Genomic DNA, 16,184 nt, shown 5'->3' with positions numbered 1-16,184 from the left:
CGCACCCAAGAGTCTCCAGCCGAGGGAGACTCTTGACCTCTACCAGCCTCTGGAGAGGGGCTGCCCGCCCTGGGAGACCCCATGTTACCACTCCAGTACGTCACCTCTGCCCAAGATGCCACTATCCAACCCCACTGGTCCACTAAGCGCTGGCGCGGCCACCCTCTTCACTACTCCCTCAGTCTTCAGCCAGACTTCCTTCTGCTGACGAGGGTGGGTGGACTTCTCCAGTCAACTGCCCTCAACTCTGGACCCCCTAGAAACAATGGCCACTCCCGTATGGTCAAAAATCCCTGATCACTACGTGAAGGCCTCCCTCTCCTAAACCATCACCATGACAACAAAGTGAGAAGCAACTGTCTCCAGGACCAACCACTCCAACCCCAAAGCCCCTTGGACCCTCCCAGACATAGAAGGGGCCTCACCTGGGCGGTGCTGTCCCTCATTGTGGGGGAGCGGCCCCGGCGAGTGGTGGTGGTGGCCATGGTGGTGGTGGTCTCCATGATGGTGGTGGCCATGTCAGCCAGCAAGGTGGTGGCCGTGGTCTCCGCACTGAGCAGCACGGATGGCCCCTCCCCTACGAGGCGTAGGTGGCCCTCAGTCCGCACATTGGGGTCGCTCTCGGCGGCCAGCGCCAGTACCTTGAGCCCATTGTAGTAGAGGCCAGACACCTGGCCCTGGAAGGGGCGGCCCTGATCCCGGCCCCCAATCTTGATGGCGGCCTGGCTGTTGAAGATGGTCAGCTGGCGTCCTGAGGGTTGGGGATGGAGTGAGAGGGGCAGACAGAGGGAGAGGCAGGCAGGCAGTCCAGGGAGGCCAGGAAAGGATGGGAGAATAGAGAGAACAAGGGAAGGAGAGAGGAAGCCAGCACGTGGATGGGGAGAGGAATGAGGAAGAGGCAGACAACCAAGGGAAAGTCCTTGTTAACCAGGGCCCCTAGCCCTGCCTTGTGGGACCCCCACAGGAGAGGGTCGCCAGGGCACACATGGGCTGGGAAAGGGAGCCTGGTCACCCCCTATCCCCGCCATGCACATGCCTCTGCCTCCGCACCTGTCCCCCTTCCTGACCCCACTCCAGGGCTATCACCCCTCTTCTTTAGCCCTCAATTCCACCCCTATCTTCTCTCTGTGTTTTCCCAAACAACCCACCCAGCATCCAGCCCCAAGCCACGGTGTCCTCCAAAGCAGTAGACAGTGGCAACAGAGACAGGAAGGGGTCCTGCCAGGGCCTGCTGAGTGTGAGCAGGGGAAGCTCCAAGATGAGGCACAGACAGCAGGGGTCTGCTCCAGGCTGGTCCCACCCATTAGCACTCTCTGACAGCTGGCCAGGCGGCTTAGCTTCTCCTGCCCTCCTGAGGCCCAGCCACTGCCCTGGGAGCAGGCCCTGGTGAGCTGAGCCCTTCCCCAAGTAACATGCAAGCCAAGATATGGAAAATGTTAAAGGGACCTTGCTTCGCTCACTGACAGCCAAAACAACTGCTCCAGCTCCAATCTGGCCCTACAATTGGCAGTGCTATAGACCTATGAACGGCCCCTGGTGGGGGCTTGGCTGCTTGCTTTGGTTTTAGTGGACCTGGGGGTCAGTTTAACCCTCTGAGTTTGTTGTTTTGGTTTGGTTTTTTTTGTTTGTTTGTTGTTTGTTTTGTTTTGTTTTAGAAAAGATATTTATTATGTTTAAGTTTAGATTTAACTTTGGTTTTGATGTTATTGGGGAGGGGGGCAGATGGAGCACAACTTCGCCCCCATTCTCCCACGGACCTTCAGCTGCTTTCATTTAAAACCTGGCTTAGCCCTCGTTAGCCTCTGGTTAGCGCCTCGTTAGAGATCTGGTTTAAAGTTAGAAACCTGGGAGCCCTGCCCCCAAACCTGGGCTGAGACAGTCCAACATGTGACACGTACCCTCTCTAGAAATCCCTCCAGGACCCCCAAACACCTGCCTGGCCAAGGATGGGTCACTAGTATGTGTCCTCAGGCCCCTTACTCAGGGTCTCCCCCCCTCCGCCCCTACCCCCTCCTACTTCTGGCTCAAGGAAAGATGCCTCCTCCAGCAGCCATGCTTCCTCACATCTGGCCAAGTCCAGCCCACAAAGCTGGAAGGCTACTACATAAAAACAGGAGAGAAGAGCCCTCGGGGTCAGAAGAGCTCTCCATTAAACACAGTCCCTTCTGGAAAGCCTTCTTAGAGCCTTTACAAAACTAATGTACGTGTGGACTTCTAAAAGGAGGAACTACATTCCATCCCAAACCCATCTGACTTACAGACCTCTTTACCCTGGGACTGCTGCTCCAGACATGTTTAGGAAGTAGAAAATGGGGCCATTCCACCAACATTTATCAAGCACCAACTGTATCCCCACAACTTACAGAAAAATATCCCCTCCAAGAACACCCAGCCCTGCCCTGGTCTAGCCTGTTCCTATTCTCATGGTGCATGTGAGGTGGGCTGAGCAAAGGCCCAGGAGGGAGCTAGGCTCACTGGGTCAGTACTGGGCCGAAGGCCACACCAAGAGTGAGTTCCTCCTCTTCCTCTCCGGGAAGCCCAACCTGTCATTTTCTAGAAGAGCACATTAACAGAAGGTGTGCTTGGCACTAGAGGAAGGCCAAGGAGCACTCTCCTTCTTAGGCCCCCAGGCCGCCCTCTCCCCTGAACAGCTATCCCAACCTACCCAGGGGAAGTTGGGGAGAGGGAGGTGGTATCACGAGTTGTCCTAGCCTCAGCCCAGGCTCCTCCCTCAGCCTCTGTGATTCTAGGAGGGGAGGGTGGGTAAAGGAGAGGAAGCCACTGCCTCTGTGGCCCCTGCCCACACCTGCCATAACGCCTCAAAGGGTTAAAGTTCACCCCGCTGGAGAGAGCAGCCCAGTGTGGCTGCAGGTTTTAGCGATGTCTGTTACAGTCCCTTTAACTTTTTTTATTTTTTGTGTCCTGCTGTGGGTTTATCACTTCTGGTTATCAGTGGTGTTTAGGCCCCTTGGTGCAGGGGCTGAAGGTTACTTTGGGGGATTTTATTGGGGAAAGCCCCGTGGACGTTTAAAGCACAGTTATCAGCTGGTTAAGTGGGCTCTAGCACTTCTGCTCCCCACTAGAGTTTAGCCTTAGAGGTACAGAGCTCGCCCCTCCTCCAACGGGAATGGCATGGCTGTGCCCTTGGCCCTCAAACTCTGACAAGACGCTTCTTCCTCTCACTTGCCCCGTAAGGGCCTCCTGGGTACCTGCTCTGTCTTCCTCATCAGACCAGCAGGCAGAGGCCTCTAAGGATCCCTAAGAGACCATCACCTTGCCTTCTTTCCTTAGTCTCCAGTCAGCCTGCACTACTTCTAGGGAGCCTGAGACCAAGGCCTTCGGGGTCTTTTGGTAAGATCTGAGGCTCAAGCACTTCTTTCCTCCTCAAGATAGCCCTTTTGAGCCCTGCTTCACTGGCCCTTCCCACCTCCGGTGCCCGATGGCCCTTTCCTATAAACCCCTGAGGTGAACTTGGCCAGAAAGCCCCAACCTTCCAGCCTGAGTTCCCCTCCTGCTGTGGAGGTCTTAGCTCAGCGCAGGCTGAGGGCGCTTCTGTCTTCAGGAGTATCCAGGGTCACTCTAGGGAGACGCAAGGTTTTCTCTTCCCTATGGCCAAACCACCTCCCAGAAACAAACAGACTGAGCGCAGGGGCAGAAGGGGGCGTCCTGCCCGGGCAGGGGTTGGGGGGAGCTCTGCACCTCTAAGATAGTGTTTTTAGCGTTAGTTAGTTAGTTAATTAATTAGTTAATTCTGGTTAATTACCTTTGTCGAGCAGCCACTCATCTACTACTCGACCAAGCCGGTAGGGGATTCTCTGTCTAGCAATCGCCAGGCGCTCGTTATCAAAGTTTCCTTGGAAAAGTTTAGAAAGACAGTAGGTTTCTCAGGCAGCGCAGTCCAAAGGCTTTAGAAAGTAGTTACGCAGTTCTCAGGAGACCCCAGCAAGCAGCCACATTCAACAGAGAGGAGGAGGCCAGGAACAGAATGCTGGACCCTCCTCTCCCGGGGTGGGGATGGGAATGGGGGTGGGGCCCTCCCTAGGCTCCATCCAGAGCCAGCCCCACCCTTGGGGGTGAGAGTAACCCAAAGGAGAGGGAAAACCATGAAAAGGAAAAAATAAAAAGTAAAAATAAAAACAAACAAACAAAAAACCATAGCTGGAAGGTCAGAGGTTAAACAGGTTTATCTTAGTCAAGCTGTTGAGGCTGAAGCCCATGGCCTTCACCATCCCAAACTGGGGTGGTGGGGTGGGGGCGGGGCATTTAGCGGGTTTAAGTTGGGGGAAGTCCAGCTGGTTACTGCGTTTAGAGGGTGGTTTAGAAGTGGGAGGGGGTTAAGCAGCGTTTATGCAGCATTTAAGGGGATGCCCAGCACACTCATCTCACTGCGCTTTAAACCGCTTCTCAAAGTCATTGCCAACTCCCATTATCTCTGGACTCAACTCCCAGCTGTAAGGTCAACACCCCCCACTTCCCTCCACACCCCTGGCCCCCCATACCCTTCCATCTTGGTCTGTTCCTTCACCCTAGACTTCCTCACTCCTCTCCCTGCAAGCTCCTTTTGCCTGCTCACCTGGTCTTGTCTCCCTGTGTACCTGGTGGCTACTACAGAGGAAGCCCAGGGATGCCCACAGGCAAGGAGGTCAGAGGGCCGCAGAGAGAGAGGGAGGGAGGTGTTTAAACTCTTTCCTGCCCTCATTCACCTGCCCAGAGACCAGGGCCTGGGCCAGCCCATGACACCTCCCATGAACCTCCAGGCACACCTCCATAAATCCTCCCTCCTGTAGCCATGTGTGCCTGGATGCAATCACTAGGGACTCGTGAGGCCGAGAGACTGCCTTCTCTTCAGATTCAGGACTCCACTGCTAGTGGCCACTGAGCCTCACCCAGACTGCACCCCCTGTCTCCACGGCCCTCCTCTGCTTCTGGCTCTGCCCTGGCCTTTGCCTTGCTGTCTTCTCCATGTCAGTCCACTGCAAGACACTCAGGCCCTCTGTTCCCTTAGAACCCAGGCCTGGCCCCATTCCTCTCCGTCTGCAGGCCCTGGTGGCTCCTCAGCCCTCCTCCTTCAGACTCCTTCCGCCTGTGTTAACCTACCCTTCTTGTCATCCTTGGTTCCCCATCTGGATACCCACTTGTTCTCCTCTCTCAAGCTCCTGAGACAAGAAAGGAGGGTGCGTGTGTGTGCACGTGCGTGTGTGTCTGTGTGGTGTGTGATGGATTGGGGAACATGCACAAATATGTGGAAAGGGCCTTTGTCAGTGTGCTTTTCAGTGTTTCTCTGTGGACTGTGAGTGACCTAACCTACCACAGTGGAGAGGGACATGATTTCCTTTGAAAATAATGCTGGGGCAGGAGCATTCCTCCTGGCCGCACCTCACAGCTACACCAGCCTAACCGCTAACCCAGGCAGGCCTCCACCTGCTTATGAGTGGCTCTCGGGACCATATATGATGATGCTCACGCAGACGTGAAGGATGCCTTCTTAAGAGCTGTGAGGAAATGACACCTGCCTTCCCTATAGATTCTGAGAGGCTGGATGACTTGACCCACATCACGTGGTCTGTCAGTAGGGATCCAGGATTAAAGCCCAGGTTCCCCTGAGTTGGAACCCACAGGCTGTGTCTCCGTGTTCTTTAAGAGTCGGGTGGAAGGCCAGGAATGGTGATGCATACCTTTAATCCCAGCATTCTAAAGGCAGACACAAGTAGGTGTCTGTGAGTTCAAGGCTGGCCTAGTCTACATAGCAAACTCTAGGCCAACCAGGGCTACAGAGTGAGACCCTATCTCAAACAAACACACACACAGAAAGAACGTGGTAGGTATGGGTCCAAGCTCAGTGCTGCAGTGGCCCGTGGTATCGCTCAGGAGCTACCCCACAGCGCACACAGACAGCAATTGGGCCCTCAAGATACCCAGGGGCATGTGGCACACCCCTTCATCCCAGCACTGGGAGGCAGAGACAAGTGGATCTCTGTAAGTTCGAGGCCATCCTGGTCTATATAATGAGTTCCAGGACAGCCAGGGCTATATGTAAGAGAGCCTGCCTCCCCTACCACCCAGAAAAAAAATTAAAAAATTCCTAGATTTACAGGCAAGGGATGCCAGACAGCCTTTCCATATACCTATCCAGGGATCCTGGCAGAGCCAGTAGGCATCATGGTTCCTCCTAGCCTTTGACCTGATGAGGTGACCTATAAGCAGAGGGCCTGACTGGGCATGGTGAACTCTTCATACCAGCACAGGCCAATGTCCTCACTGCTACAGAGAACTGTACCTGTTCCCCTAAGACAGAGAGAGCTCTGATACCCGAGGCTGTCGGGGTCTGCTTGTGGCTAGGAGTACAGGGAGCACAGAAAGGCCTGTGTAGGAGAGTTGGCATGTCTGACCCCACATATGCCCAGGTCTCTGGGTTAGACTAGCATCCCTCTGCAGAGCTGTTTTCTTGTGGACCTCTCTGACCTTCTGACCTTCTGAGGTCATCTGGGTGTCAGGCTGACCTACAGGTACAGCCTCTGTTTACTAGGAGGATGTGGGGAGCTCTTACCTCATGGGGTAAGCCTCCATGCCTGTGAATACTGAGCCTGTCTGTACTGACGTGTGTGTCTCAACATGAGAGAGCCCTGAGGGTTTGTCCTGCTCATGCTTGTCCCTCCGGCTAGGAGTAAGGGAGGTCACAGGTGGTCATCCTGCCGCTCTGTGGGGCCCTGTGTGACGGGCAGCTTGCATCTGCAGCTCTGAGTCCCTGTCCTCCCTGCAGGGTTTCTACCTCCCTCCCTCTTGGTCTGCAGGGCTCTGTCCACCTCTTCTCTCCCTCGCTGAGTCTGTGTCAGCATCTCCGCATCTCTCTGCATCAATCCCGGAGCTGCCTCCATCTCTGCAGATGTCTCTGTGACTATTTCCAGAACACTCCATCACTCCTCCTCTGGCTTCCTCTCACCCTGAGGCCCCCTCCTGAGCTTCTTCTTCTTCTTCTTCTTCTTTTTTTTTTTTTTTTTCATGGCCTCATCCTCCTCCCTCCCCTGGGTTCCTGAGACCTTGCTTTGTCCTTGACCACTACAGCTGCAGCCCTAAGTACTAAGGCTCTCTCTGTCCTCACCTCTGAGTTCCCAGGCCAAGCACAGGTCCTGGTACCTTGCATGTTGCTTGTGAGGCTCCTGAAGGTGTCTGACCCTCCTTTGCACTCTTCCCTGGTCTCTCTCCCTTCCACCATGTCCCTTACTGTCTGAAACACTGGGATCCTGGCTCTCTTCATCTCTAAGCTACTTCTCCAGCATCTCCAGAGGCTAATATGGGTCCTTCAGTTTGGGTCTTTGGCTGGTTCCGTTTTTAGGAACAGCTATGCCTCCTGTCAAGATGTGTTCATTTAACTTGTGACTCTCTCCTGGGCTTCTGCATGGGTCTCTCACCATTTGCAGCCTGCCCCTGCTTTCTAAACTCACTCTTTCCTCAATGATATCAGATACTCCACTCCCTAGTTCTAACCTCCTTCATCTTCTCTTGTCTACCCCCAAACTGGATTATGACTTTGCAACCTCATCCACCAAATAGTACCCTCCCTCCATCACCACCCACACTTTTTCTCAACCATGCCTCCACCCAGCTTCCACCCAGTCTTTTCTGTAGCCATGCCCTTCCCCACAGATGGCAGCCTCTCCACTTTGCCCTGTCCCCCAGCATTGCAAAACCAGAGGCTGCCAGACCCTGCCCCGCCCCACCTTCTTCTCACTGTGCCTCCTCTGCAGGCCTGAGTCACCTACCTGCCGGGTACCGCTCATTGACTGGCCAGCTGTCCACCTGCAAGGTGGCATTGCCACCACTTCGAGTGAAGCGCACTACGTGATATTTGCCGTCGCTCACGATGGCGTTGGGCTCATCAATGGTAATGTCGTCTGTGCCCACATTAAAAATCACCCCAACAGTGCCCTGGTCCTGGGGACAGGGAGACAGGGATCAGCAACGGGGAGGAGGCAAACATCCCTGTAAAACTCCATCTGAGGTCCCCAAAGCCAGCTCTTCACAGCCTTCCACAAGTTTTATAAGACACCTCTTCAGGTCTCAACTCCCCAAGGTGGTAGGCACATCTGCCCCTACACATACAATGAAGTACCCTGGAGGCTTATCAGTTGGGGACCACTGTCTCTTACTACAGAACCAGGCACAGAGCCCTTTCCACTAATCACATCTGTCTTCTTCCTTCATGTTCATCTAGAATATTCAAAAATGTTTGCTAGGCACCTATGCTGTGCAAGGCTGGAGCCCACATGAGGATGAAGAAGTAGGGTCTCTCTTGGGCATCGCAACAGGAAGGTTCACAGCCTCAGAGGTCAGCCTGACCCCCAGACCTCAGCCAGGTCCCATCCCCCAGGTCTGCACAACCTGACCTCTGCAGCTGAGGTAGACTAGACTCTGGAAGTGTAGGGGATGGGCGAGGGAAGAGGACAGGGCTGTAGAGCTTAGCCAGCTTTAGTGAAGAAAGGAGATCTTGGGGTGTCAGATGGGTGGGACTGGGGACTTGAGGGGGCAGGAGGACGACAGGTAAAGACTAAGTAAGACCTGCAGAAAAGAATCAAAGAGCCGGAACCAGGCCCGCGGGGAAGCCTGAAGAGGCCGCCTGAAGTCCAACCCACAAATACTTTGGCCAGTGGTGCTGGAGTGAGAGGAGGAGCTTTGCTGAGACCCCAAAACCTGCACAGTAGCCCTGAGGAAAGTTGCAGTTTCACATTTCACCCAGGAAGAAACTAAGGCTGGGTCAGTCTCGCAGCTCCTAAGCGGGGACCTGGCCCCTGAATCCCAGTTGGCCTACCTCCAAAACCAGAAGGCTGGCCCTCAGCCCTGTCCCTTGCCCGCCAGTCTAGGGAGACACTCATTTAAAAGAGCTGAGCGTGAGAGATGCCGAGGCCATCCTGCCATCAGGCCCAGAGTGTCCCACCAAGCCAGTGGAAGGCCCACTAAGCCCAAAGCCAGGCCGGCGTTCTCTATCCCTGTACCTCCCAGCAGCCATCATGAGGACAGCAAGAGTCAGCCCAACCCTCCTCCCACACAGGACAGACACAGGGCTCGTGTGGACCCCTGGATCACTCTCAGAGACTCAGTCTAGCACACAAACACATTGAAAAACTCTCAGTCCAGCCCAAGCAAGAAACGCCCTTTGGTTATTAACCACATCTAAAGAGAGCTGAAAGGCCTGGGGTTGGAGGCTGGGGAGGCTCAGAGAGGTGAGGGGTGGGGTAAGGAGTAGGACAGAGTTGAAGAGCAGGCTCCCATCACTACCTATCTCCCATTTGTGGGGTCTAGTACTCCCTACCCCAAGATCATGGACAAGCCACGCGCACACCTGTATGCACACACACACACACACACACACACACACTCACTCTGCCATCCACCTCCAGGGAGGTAAAGCAAGGAAACTGAGGCTGCCTCACCTAACTGTCTTAGCAAGCCCCACCCATGCACCACCCACAGACTGACAACATTCCCAGGGAGACGCAATCATCATCTGCTCCCCACACAGGCAAGGGAACAGCCAAGGCTCCTGGTTACTATTGTTAGTAGTGATACCACCCAGAATAGTATCAGCCCCTTGGATGTCTCTGAGGGTTGTTCGCCCTCACAAGGCTCCGCCCGCCCAGGGCAGTGACAATGGTCAAGGGCACTGGCAGGCTGGGAGCTGGACCCACAGAGGCCTGGCCAGGGGAGCTGGAAGGCAGGACACCTGGGTTTCCTAGGAGGCAGCCAAGCTTGGAGCTGCGCACTCCGGGGGAGAGGCAGCTCCCCAGAGCTCTCCCGATGTGAAGTCAGTTGTCACTTCTGTTAAAGTCATTAATTCCTAATTCCCCAATTACCTCATTAGGCGGCGGTGGGGAGAACGCGGCCGCTCCTACAGCAAATAATTATGGGAGTCAAAATTAATTTGGCAAAGTGGAGCGACGCTTTATTAGAAACGTCAAATTGCTTTTCTCTTATTTTGCTGCCGCCTCCCCACTCTCTGAGAACTGCTAACGACGCTGTGGTGGGAGCTGATGTGTCACTGGGGGAGGAGGGGGCTTGAGGGCTGCCCCCAAGAGGCTCTGAGCCCATCTGGTACCCAACTCCCCCTCAGTGCCAGCGTCTCTTGGGACTTCCACCCTGCTCAGCGTCCTTCCCCATCCTCTGCAGCACCTAGGCCTAGCTCCCTCACAGCCCTGCACCAGGGGAGGCTTGAGGGAAGGAAGGAAAGATATGGCTGTCCTCAGGACTTCCTGCCCTACCTGATCTAGGGGGAAACATCAGCCCCTAAACCTGCAATCCCAGATGCACACTGCCCGGGTGGCCGGTCACAGGTGGCCAGGATGCTGAACATCCCCACCATCCTGGCAGTGCAATGAGCACATTACACACGTGATCTCACGTAAGCCTCTGCCCTCCCTCTCAGAGTGCCACACGCCGGGGGAAACTGAGGCTCAGAGTGCTGCAGTGATTTGCACTGGCACAGAGCAGAAAAAGGGAAAGTGTTGGGGCTCAAGCTTACACCTTCAGCTCCAAAGCCACACACGCCCTCACAGGATGGAGAAGAGAGGACGGCTGAGGAACTCAGGAAACGTGGTGACTCCTAACACACAAAGGGGCCAATGCCACCACAGCCAACTCTGAGGAGATGTGAATGCCCAGCCACTCCCTGACAGGGACCACTGCTGCAGGGTCTCCCTGGATCACCTTGACTCACAGCCATCTCTCCTGTCACAACTGTCACTCCCACCACCACACCGCTGTTCACAATGCACCATCACTCTCCACAGGCTGCCTCTCAGAGCTTCAGGCCTCTTCCCCAAGCCTGGCCTCTCACTCCCTCCTGGGGAATACCTGTCACTTGCCAGTGCCACTAGCCATGCTCTGCTCACAGGATGCCTTCCCCTGGGTCTTCTCCCTGCACAGCTTGGTGTTGGGGGCAGAGTACAGACTTGGATCTGAAGAGCCCTTGTGTGCTAGCAGCCAGGAGCCCTAACCTCACTCAGATGGGGAAGGTCAGAAGCTCTCCAAGCCTCCTCTTCTGATGTTCTCTCCCTTCACAGTTCTTCCTTCCTCCAGCCCAGGGCTCCCCACACAGACCTTTCCAACTGGCACACAGAGCCTGGTCAGCCTGTCCTACCCTCTGAGCTCTGGACTCTGCAGGGAGGGGGCAGCATGTGGGATGCAAACAGGAAAGTGAGGGAGAAAGGAGCTTCGTACAGAGATGGAGGCTGAGGTCAGAGGCTGGGGCTTCAGACTGTGGAGAAGAAAGGGGTGAGGGAGGCTCTAAGTTCAGAAATGAAATCTGACAAGGCCAAAGGCCACAGAGAAGGGTGTAGGGCAGGGCCAGAGGTGTGGCTTAGGAGAAAGGTGTGGCTTAGGACCAGAGGTCACAAGGATTGATTGGTATGGGGTAGATCAGAGGTCATAGGGAAGGGTATAGGACAGGATTTAAGGACACAGGGAAGGGTGTGGGGTGGGGTCAGAGATCACAGAGAAGAGAGCGAGAGACAACCATAGGTCACAGGGAAGGGTACGGGATGGGGTCAGAGGTCACAGAGAAGAGAGTGAGAGATGTTTATAGGTCACAGGGAACAGTGTGGGATGGGGTCAGAGATCACAAGGAAGGGTGTGGGACAGGGTCAGAGGTCACAGAGAAGAGAGTGAGAGATAGCCATAGGTCATAGGTCACAGGGAAGGGTATGGGATGGGGTCAGAAGTCACAGAGAAGAGAGTGAGATATATGGTCATAGGTCACAGGGAAGGGTGTGGGATGGGGTCAGAGATCACAAGGAAGGGTGTGGGACAGGGTCAGAGGTCACAGGGAAGGATGTGGGATGGGATCAGAGGTCACAGAGAAGAGAGTGGGACAGGGGCAGAGGTCACAAGGAAGGGTATAGGATGAGGTCAGAGGTCACAGAGAAGAGAGTGGGACAGGGGCAGCAGTCACAGGCCAGGGTGAGGAGTGAATAAAGAGAAAAACAAACAACGGATAAACCACCTATAGACTAATGGGATGTGAGGCTCAACCAAAAGATCAGTGGGCAAAGAACTTGACTAGAATCTGGGGAAAAGACCTGGTCAAGGCCCCCCTGGGCTGGCAAAGACCATGGAAACACAGTCACAGGGAGAGCAAAGGCAGGGTGGGGTTCAAAGTCAAAACAAAGAGGCACAGGTGGCTGCTGTTGGGCAAAGAGGTGTGAGAGAGAGTACAGGGACAGGGGTGAACAGCAGCAGCCCACAGACAGCCCAAAGGTGAGGACATTTCTGAAGGCCACGGCAGAACCGCCTGAAAGCTCACAGGCACGCCGATGACGGGAAGACACGGTTGGTCTGCACATCAAACGGGTGGCTCTTGAGTAACCAGGGATCTCAAAAGCACCTCAAGGAAGGAGGGAATGGGGCCCTGTGTTCTCCCCACGAAGGGCAGATGTGATGTGACATCCACAACGGCGAGGACTGAGGGGGTTTGGAGTCAGGATGGCGGGATGGGGGCTGAGCCCCGGTCCTTACAATGTGCAGCTGCAGGTAGTCCCCGAGGCCGGAGGCGCTGTCCACTCGCACCAGCACAGCGCTCCGCTGGTGGGTGCTGAAGCCTACGGCCAGGCGGTCCATCCTTGTGCTGGGCCGGTCATTGGGGGGCCATGTGTAGGTGATGAGCGCTCCCCCTTTCCCAAAGATGTATGTGGTCCCAGCTGCAGAGAGAAGAGAATGGGGAAGGAGACTGTCAGCGGGTCCTCTGAGTTGGTTGGGGGCCAGAGCCTGAGCACACCAAAGTTAGGGCCCAGGGCTTCAGCCAGGAAGCCCACAGAAGCCGCCAGCCCTGTAACGCCAGGTGCCCAGGTGAGGGCCTGTGTGTGTACATGCACACAGGCAGCTGTAGCTGCCTCAAGGATTCTAACTTTAGTTACAGCGACACAGGTAACACGGAGAGTGTGGCCAGAGAGAGGCTGCAAGGAGACCCAGACAGCAAGAACGTCCTGTGCAGGAAGAAGCTGGGGTCTGCTTCTGACCAGCTCAACTTCTCCCAAGTGCTTCTTTGGGACCAGAGCCAAGCAGCAACGAGGCAAGAGGGAGCTCAAGTGATGGCGGGAAGATAAGCAGGGCTGTGGGTAGCTGTGACTCATAGCTCATCTTTGGCACCTTGCCAATGCCAGCCCCTTTGTCCCCTCCCAGCCCCCATGGGAACCTTCCTGGTTCGTCCAGGGATCCTTGTTTCCACCCTCTACAGGCAAGGGTACCTGAGCACCAAAGCCCAGAGGCCTGGAACCCTGCCCAGAAAGGAGGAGGCGAACATGGGGGGAGGGGGAGGGGCAGAGTTGACAGCCAGAGGAGGAAGGAGGCAGAGAGACAGATGGACAGAGAAGGACAGAGAGGGATGTAGGTGAGAGAAGCAGGAGAGAGGGAGCCTGAGACGTAGGCTCCCTCTTCCAGCCCTCCCCCACCCCACCCTCTCTCCTCTTCTCCCTCTCCTCTTCGCCATCCGGCTGCCGGGGGCGGGTGTGAGGTCCCTAACGATCTCAGCCCCAAAATAACCCCCATTAGTCGCCATGTTCCCTCCTGCGGCTGACTGAGCTCCCTGGGGGTGGAGGTGGGAGTGGGAGGGGGGCTGGTCACCCAGTTTCCGGGAAGGGAGCCTTGTCTGGGAGGCCAAGAGGACTAGACAGGGAAGGAAGGGGAGAGACTCCTCTTGCATTCTTTAGGACATAAACAGAGCAGATGAGATTCATAAAATGCTTGATTAAATCATTAGCTACTAACTCCTCTCAAGGCACTCCTTGGGGCGGGGAAAGGGGTTCGAGGAAGACTTAGCCAGTGAGAAAGAGATGCAGATGGGGCCTGAGGACAGAAGCCTGGAGCCAGCCAGCAGGGAACATGAAGGTCTGGGGAAAACAGGGACCTGGGGAGTTTCTCTGGGGAGTCAGGTGGAAGAGGAATCCACCAGAAGAATCCCACAGCAGAGGGGGCTTCTGGGTGTTCTGGAGAGGGCACTCAAGCGTGGAAGGCTGGGCCAGGAAGGCTGCAGCCTGGGCATGAGAGCTGGAAGAGGAGGCACTGGGTCCCCTGCCATTCCAAAGCACCTTCCTTGTCTCCTCCCTTCCAGACAGAGCACAAATGGGAAGGGACCTCAGGAGCAGGGAAGACATGGGGAACCCATGTGGATGTTTAAAATCGTCACCTGTTTGCAGCCTGTAGTTCGGAAAGCACACAGGGGTAAACCAGCTCTGCCCCTACACGCTCAGGTATACTGTCTACCATACCCATAGAGGCACAGTGGGGGAAGGCTGGGCCTTCAGGTTGATTTCCAAGTCTAAAGTAGAGAGCCAGTCCCAGCGAGGGGTAGGCAGTGAACATCCCCTCTCCGCTCAGTGCAGGGTACCTGCTTGCCTGGAAAGGGCTGGGCCTGGAGACCAGAGCCAACCAGCTATGCCTCAGCCAGTACAGTCTCTCAGCTCCCAACACTGCAGCACTCCAGAAAATTGGCTGTTTCCATGACAACCGTAATACCCAGGGTCCTCCCTCTCCCCTTCACTCACAAGCTGCACGTTGAATTCAGGGGGATAAGATTGCGGGAGCAGCAATGTTGACCTTCCCCTACACACTCCCTGGCCCCTGGGTTCCAGGGCCTCCCAGGGAGAAGAGGATTCCATTGGGCTCTTTGGTTCCTCTCACACCAGGGAAGGTAACTCCATCTGCAAGGAGTCTGCCCCCAAATCTACCAGGTTCAAAAAGGAGGCCCTTCCTGCCGGCTTTCCCGCCGGCTGCCACACAGCACGCTCATCACCATGGACAGCGCCACGCCTGAGCAGCACCGGAACAACCGCAAGCCAGGCGTCCGGTTAGACGTGGAAGCGGGAGAGACCTGAGATGCGTGGCCACAACCCAAGGCCCAGGCCTTACAAGCAGACACACACCCAAGCGACGCACGCCTAGGCCCCACACCCACGCGCGGGCCGCGACGCACCCAACTGGATACAAAGCCCCAGGCCGGGGAAGCAGACCCCGCCGCAGGAGTCGCGGCTGCCGGGGGAAACATGGCGCTAAATGCACAAAGACAGGCCTCCGCCGGCCGCCAAGGGCAGGGGCCGGCAAGGTGCGAACGGGCGCCTGCGCCCCAGCCCTCCCACGGCCTAGTCCCGACCTCCCCAGGATTTATGATCCACACTGTTCTCACACTGCATCCCGTTTACCGTTCTGGGCGGACCTGTTAAAGCCGAAGGGCGTTTATGACACTGTTGGGGGGAAACAGGGTGGAGAGCCACTTCTTGGGCAGAAGAGGGAAAGGATGAATGGCTTATTGTGCTGGGGCTGCAGTAATTACCCCGGGGAGACATTTCTCTCCCCGGCACCACGGCTCCCGCACGGGCGGAGACAGAGGGTTTGGCTTACGGAGGAGGTCGGGTGCGGGAGGCGGGGCTTCTGCCGGGTCCCGCCCCTCCGGCCACGCTCCGGAGGCGCTACCCGCAGCTCTGCCAGGCTAGCAAACCGGTCTCTGGCCCTGCCCCAGACTCCCCCAAGAAGGCATGCCAACCTTCGTGCCCGGCACAACACTCCAGGTCTGTAACTCCCGGCAGTATCCAGAAAGGGCTTGAGGAGCAAAGGGACCTAAAGCAAGCCCCAGAGTTGCTCAAGGCTCCTGTAGACCAGTTCTTTTCCACACTGGGAGCAGGGAACGGACTGTGCATAGCATGCCCACCAGTCCCACACAGCTGGAAGCCCACAGCAAGACAGTTTCTAACCAGACAGAAGATGTCACAGGCCCAAGGTTGGCACGTCCCACAACACGGTCCCCTCAATGCCTCCTAGACCCAGAAATCCACAGAGCCATAAAACACTAGACATGATCATATAGTCAACACACACAAACACACACACACACACACACACACCTACATTCTAGAAAGAAACCAGCCGACCATTAGCGATGGTTAGGGAACCCTGACACACAGCAGTCATTCCATGTAAAAATTACCCATGCAGTCATGCCCCAGGGCTAAAAGCACATGTGCAGCCAGGCCACTTTGTCTGCCCCTGCCCTGGGCACGTCAGAAGCTAGCACAAAAGCCTTCTGGGAGATCTAACGGTCAAGGGATAAGGCCCCTGCACAATCCAGAAAAGCCTAGGTCTTAGGTGCTTTCTGTCGCCAACAAATCTGCCCAGGAGGACCACCACAACTAGGGGGTGGGGCTTCT

The 16,184-nt window shown here is 55.8% G+C and overlaps 1 protein-coding gene across 33 annotated transcripts in view; it reads right to left on the bottom strand.

The window, feature by feature from the left end:
* The window catches only part of Nrxn2 (neurexin 2), a 110,611-nt gene that overhangs the window by 14,950 nt on the left and 79,477 nt on the right, over positions 1–16,184 (bottom strand). For 24 of the 33 annotated variants that reach the window (XM_060385369.1, XM_060385372.1, XM_021638476.2 and 21 more), the window contains 4 exons: positions 12,505–12,686; positions 7,761–7,932; positions 3,764–3,853; positions 426–751 (listed from right to left, as the gene is read on the bottom strand). In XM_060385369.1, coding sequence (XP_060241352.1) covers positions 426–751; positions 3,764–3,853; positions 7,761–7,932; positions 12,505–12,686 — 770 coding nt within the window. The remainder of the gene's footprint in view (positions 1–425; positions 752–3,763; positions 3,854–7,760; positions 7,933–12,504; positions 12,687–16,184) is intronic. The other 9 variants (XM_060385388.1, XM_060385393.1, XM_021638480.2 and 6 more) reach the window with 1 other exon arrangement.

This window comes from Meriones unguiculatus, chromosome 1, assembly GCF_030254825.1.
Source record: "Meriones unguiculatus strain TT.TT164.6M chromosome 1, Bangor_MerUng_6.1, whole genome shotgun sequence".
Classification (NCBI taxonomy): Eukaryota; Metazoa; Chordata; class Mammalia; order Rodentia; family Muridae; genus Meriones; species Meriones unguiculatus.
This window is presented reverse-complemented; position numbering and strand designations above follow the sequence as displayed.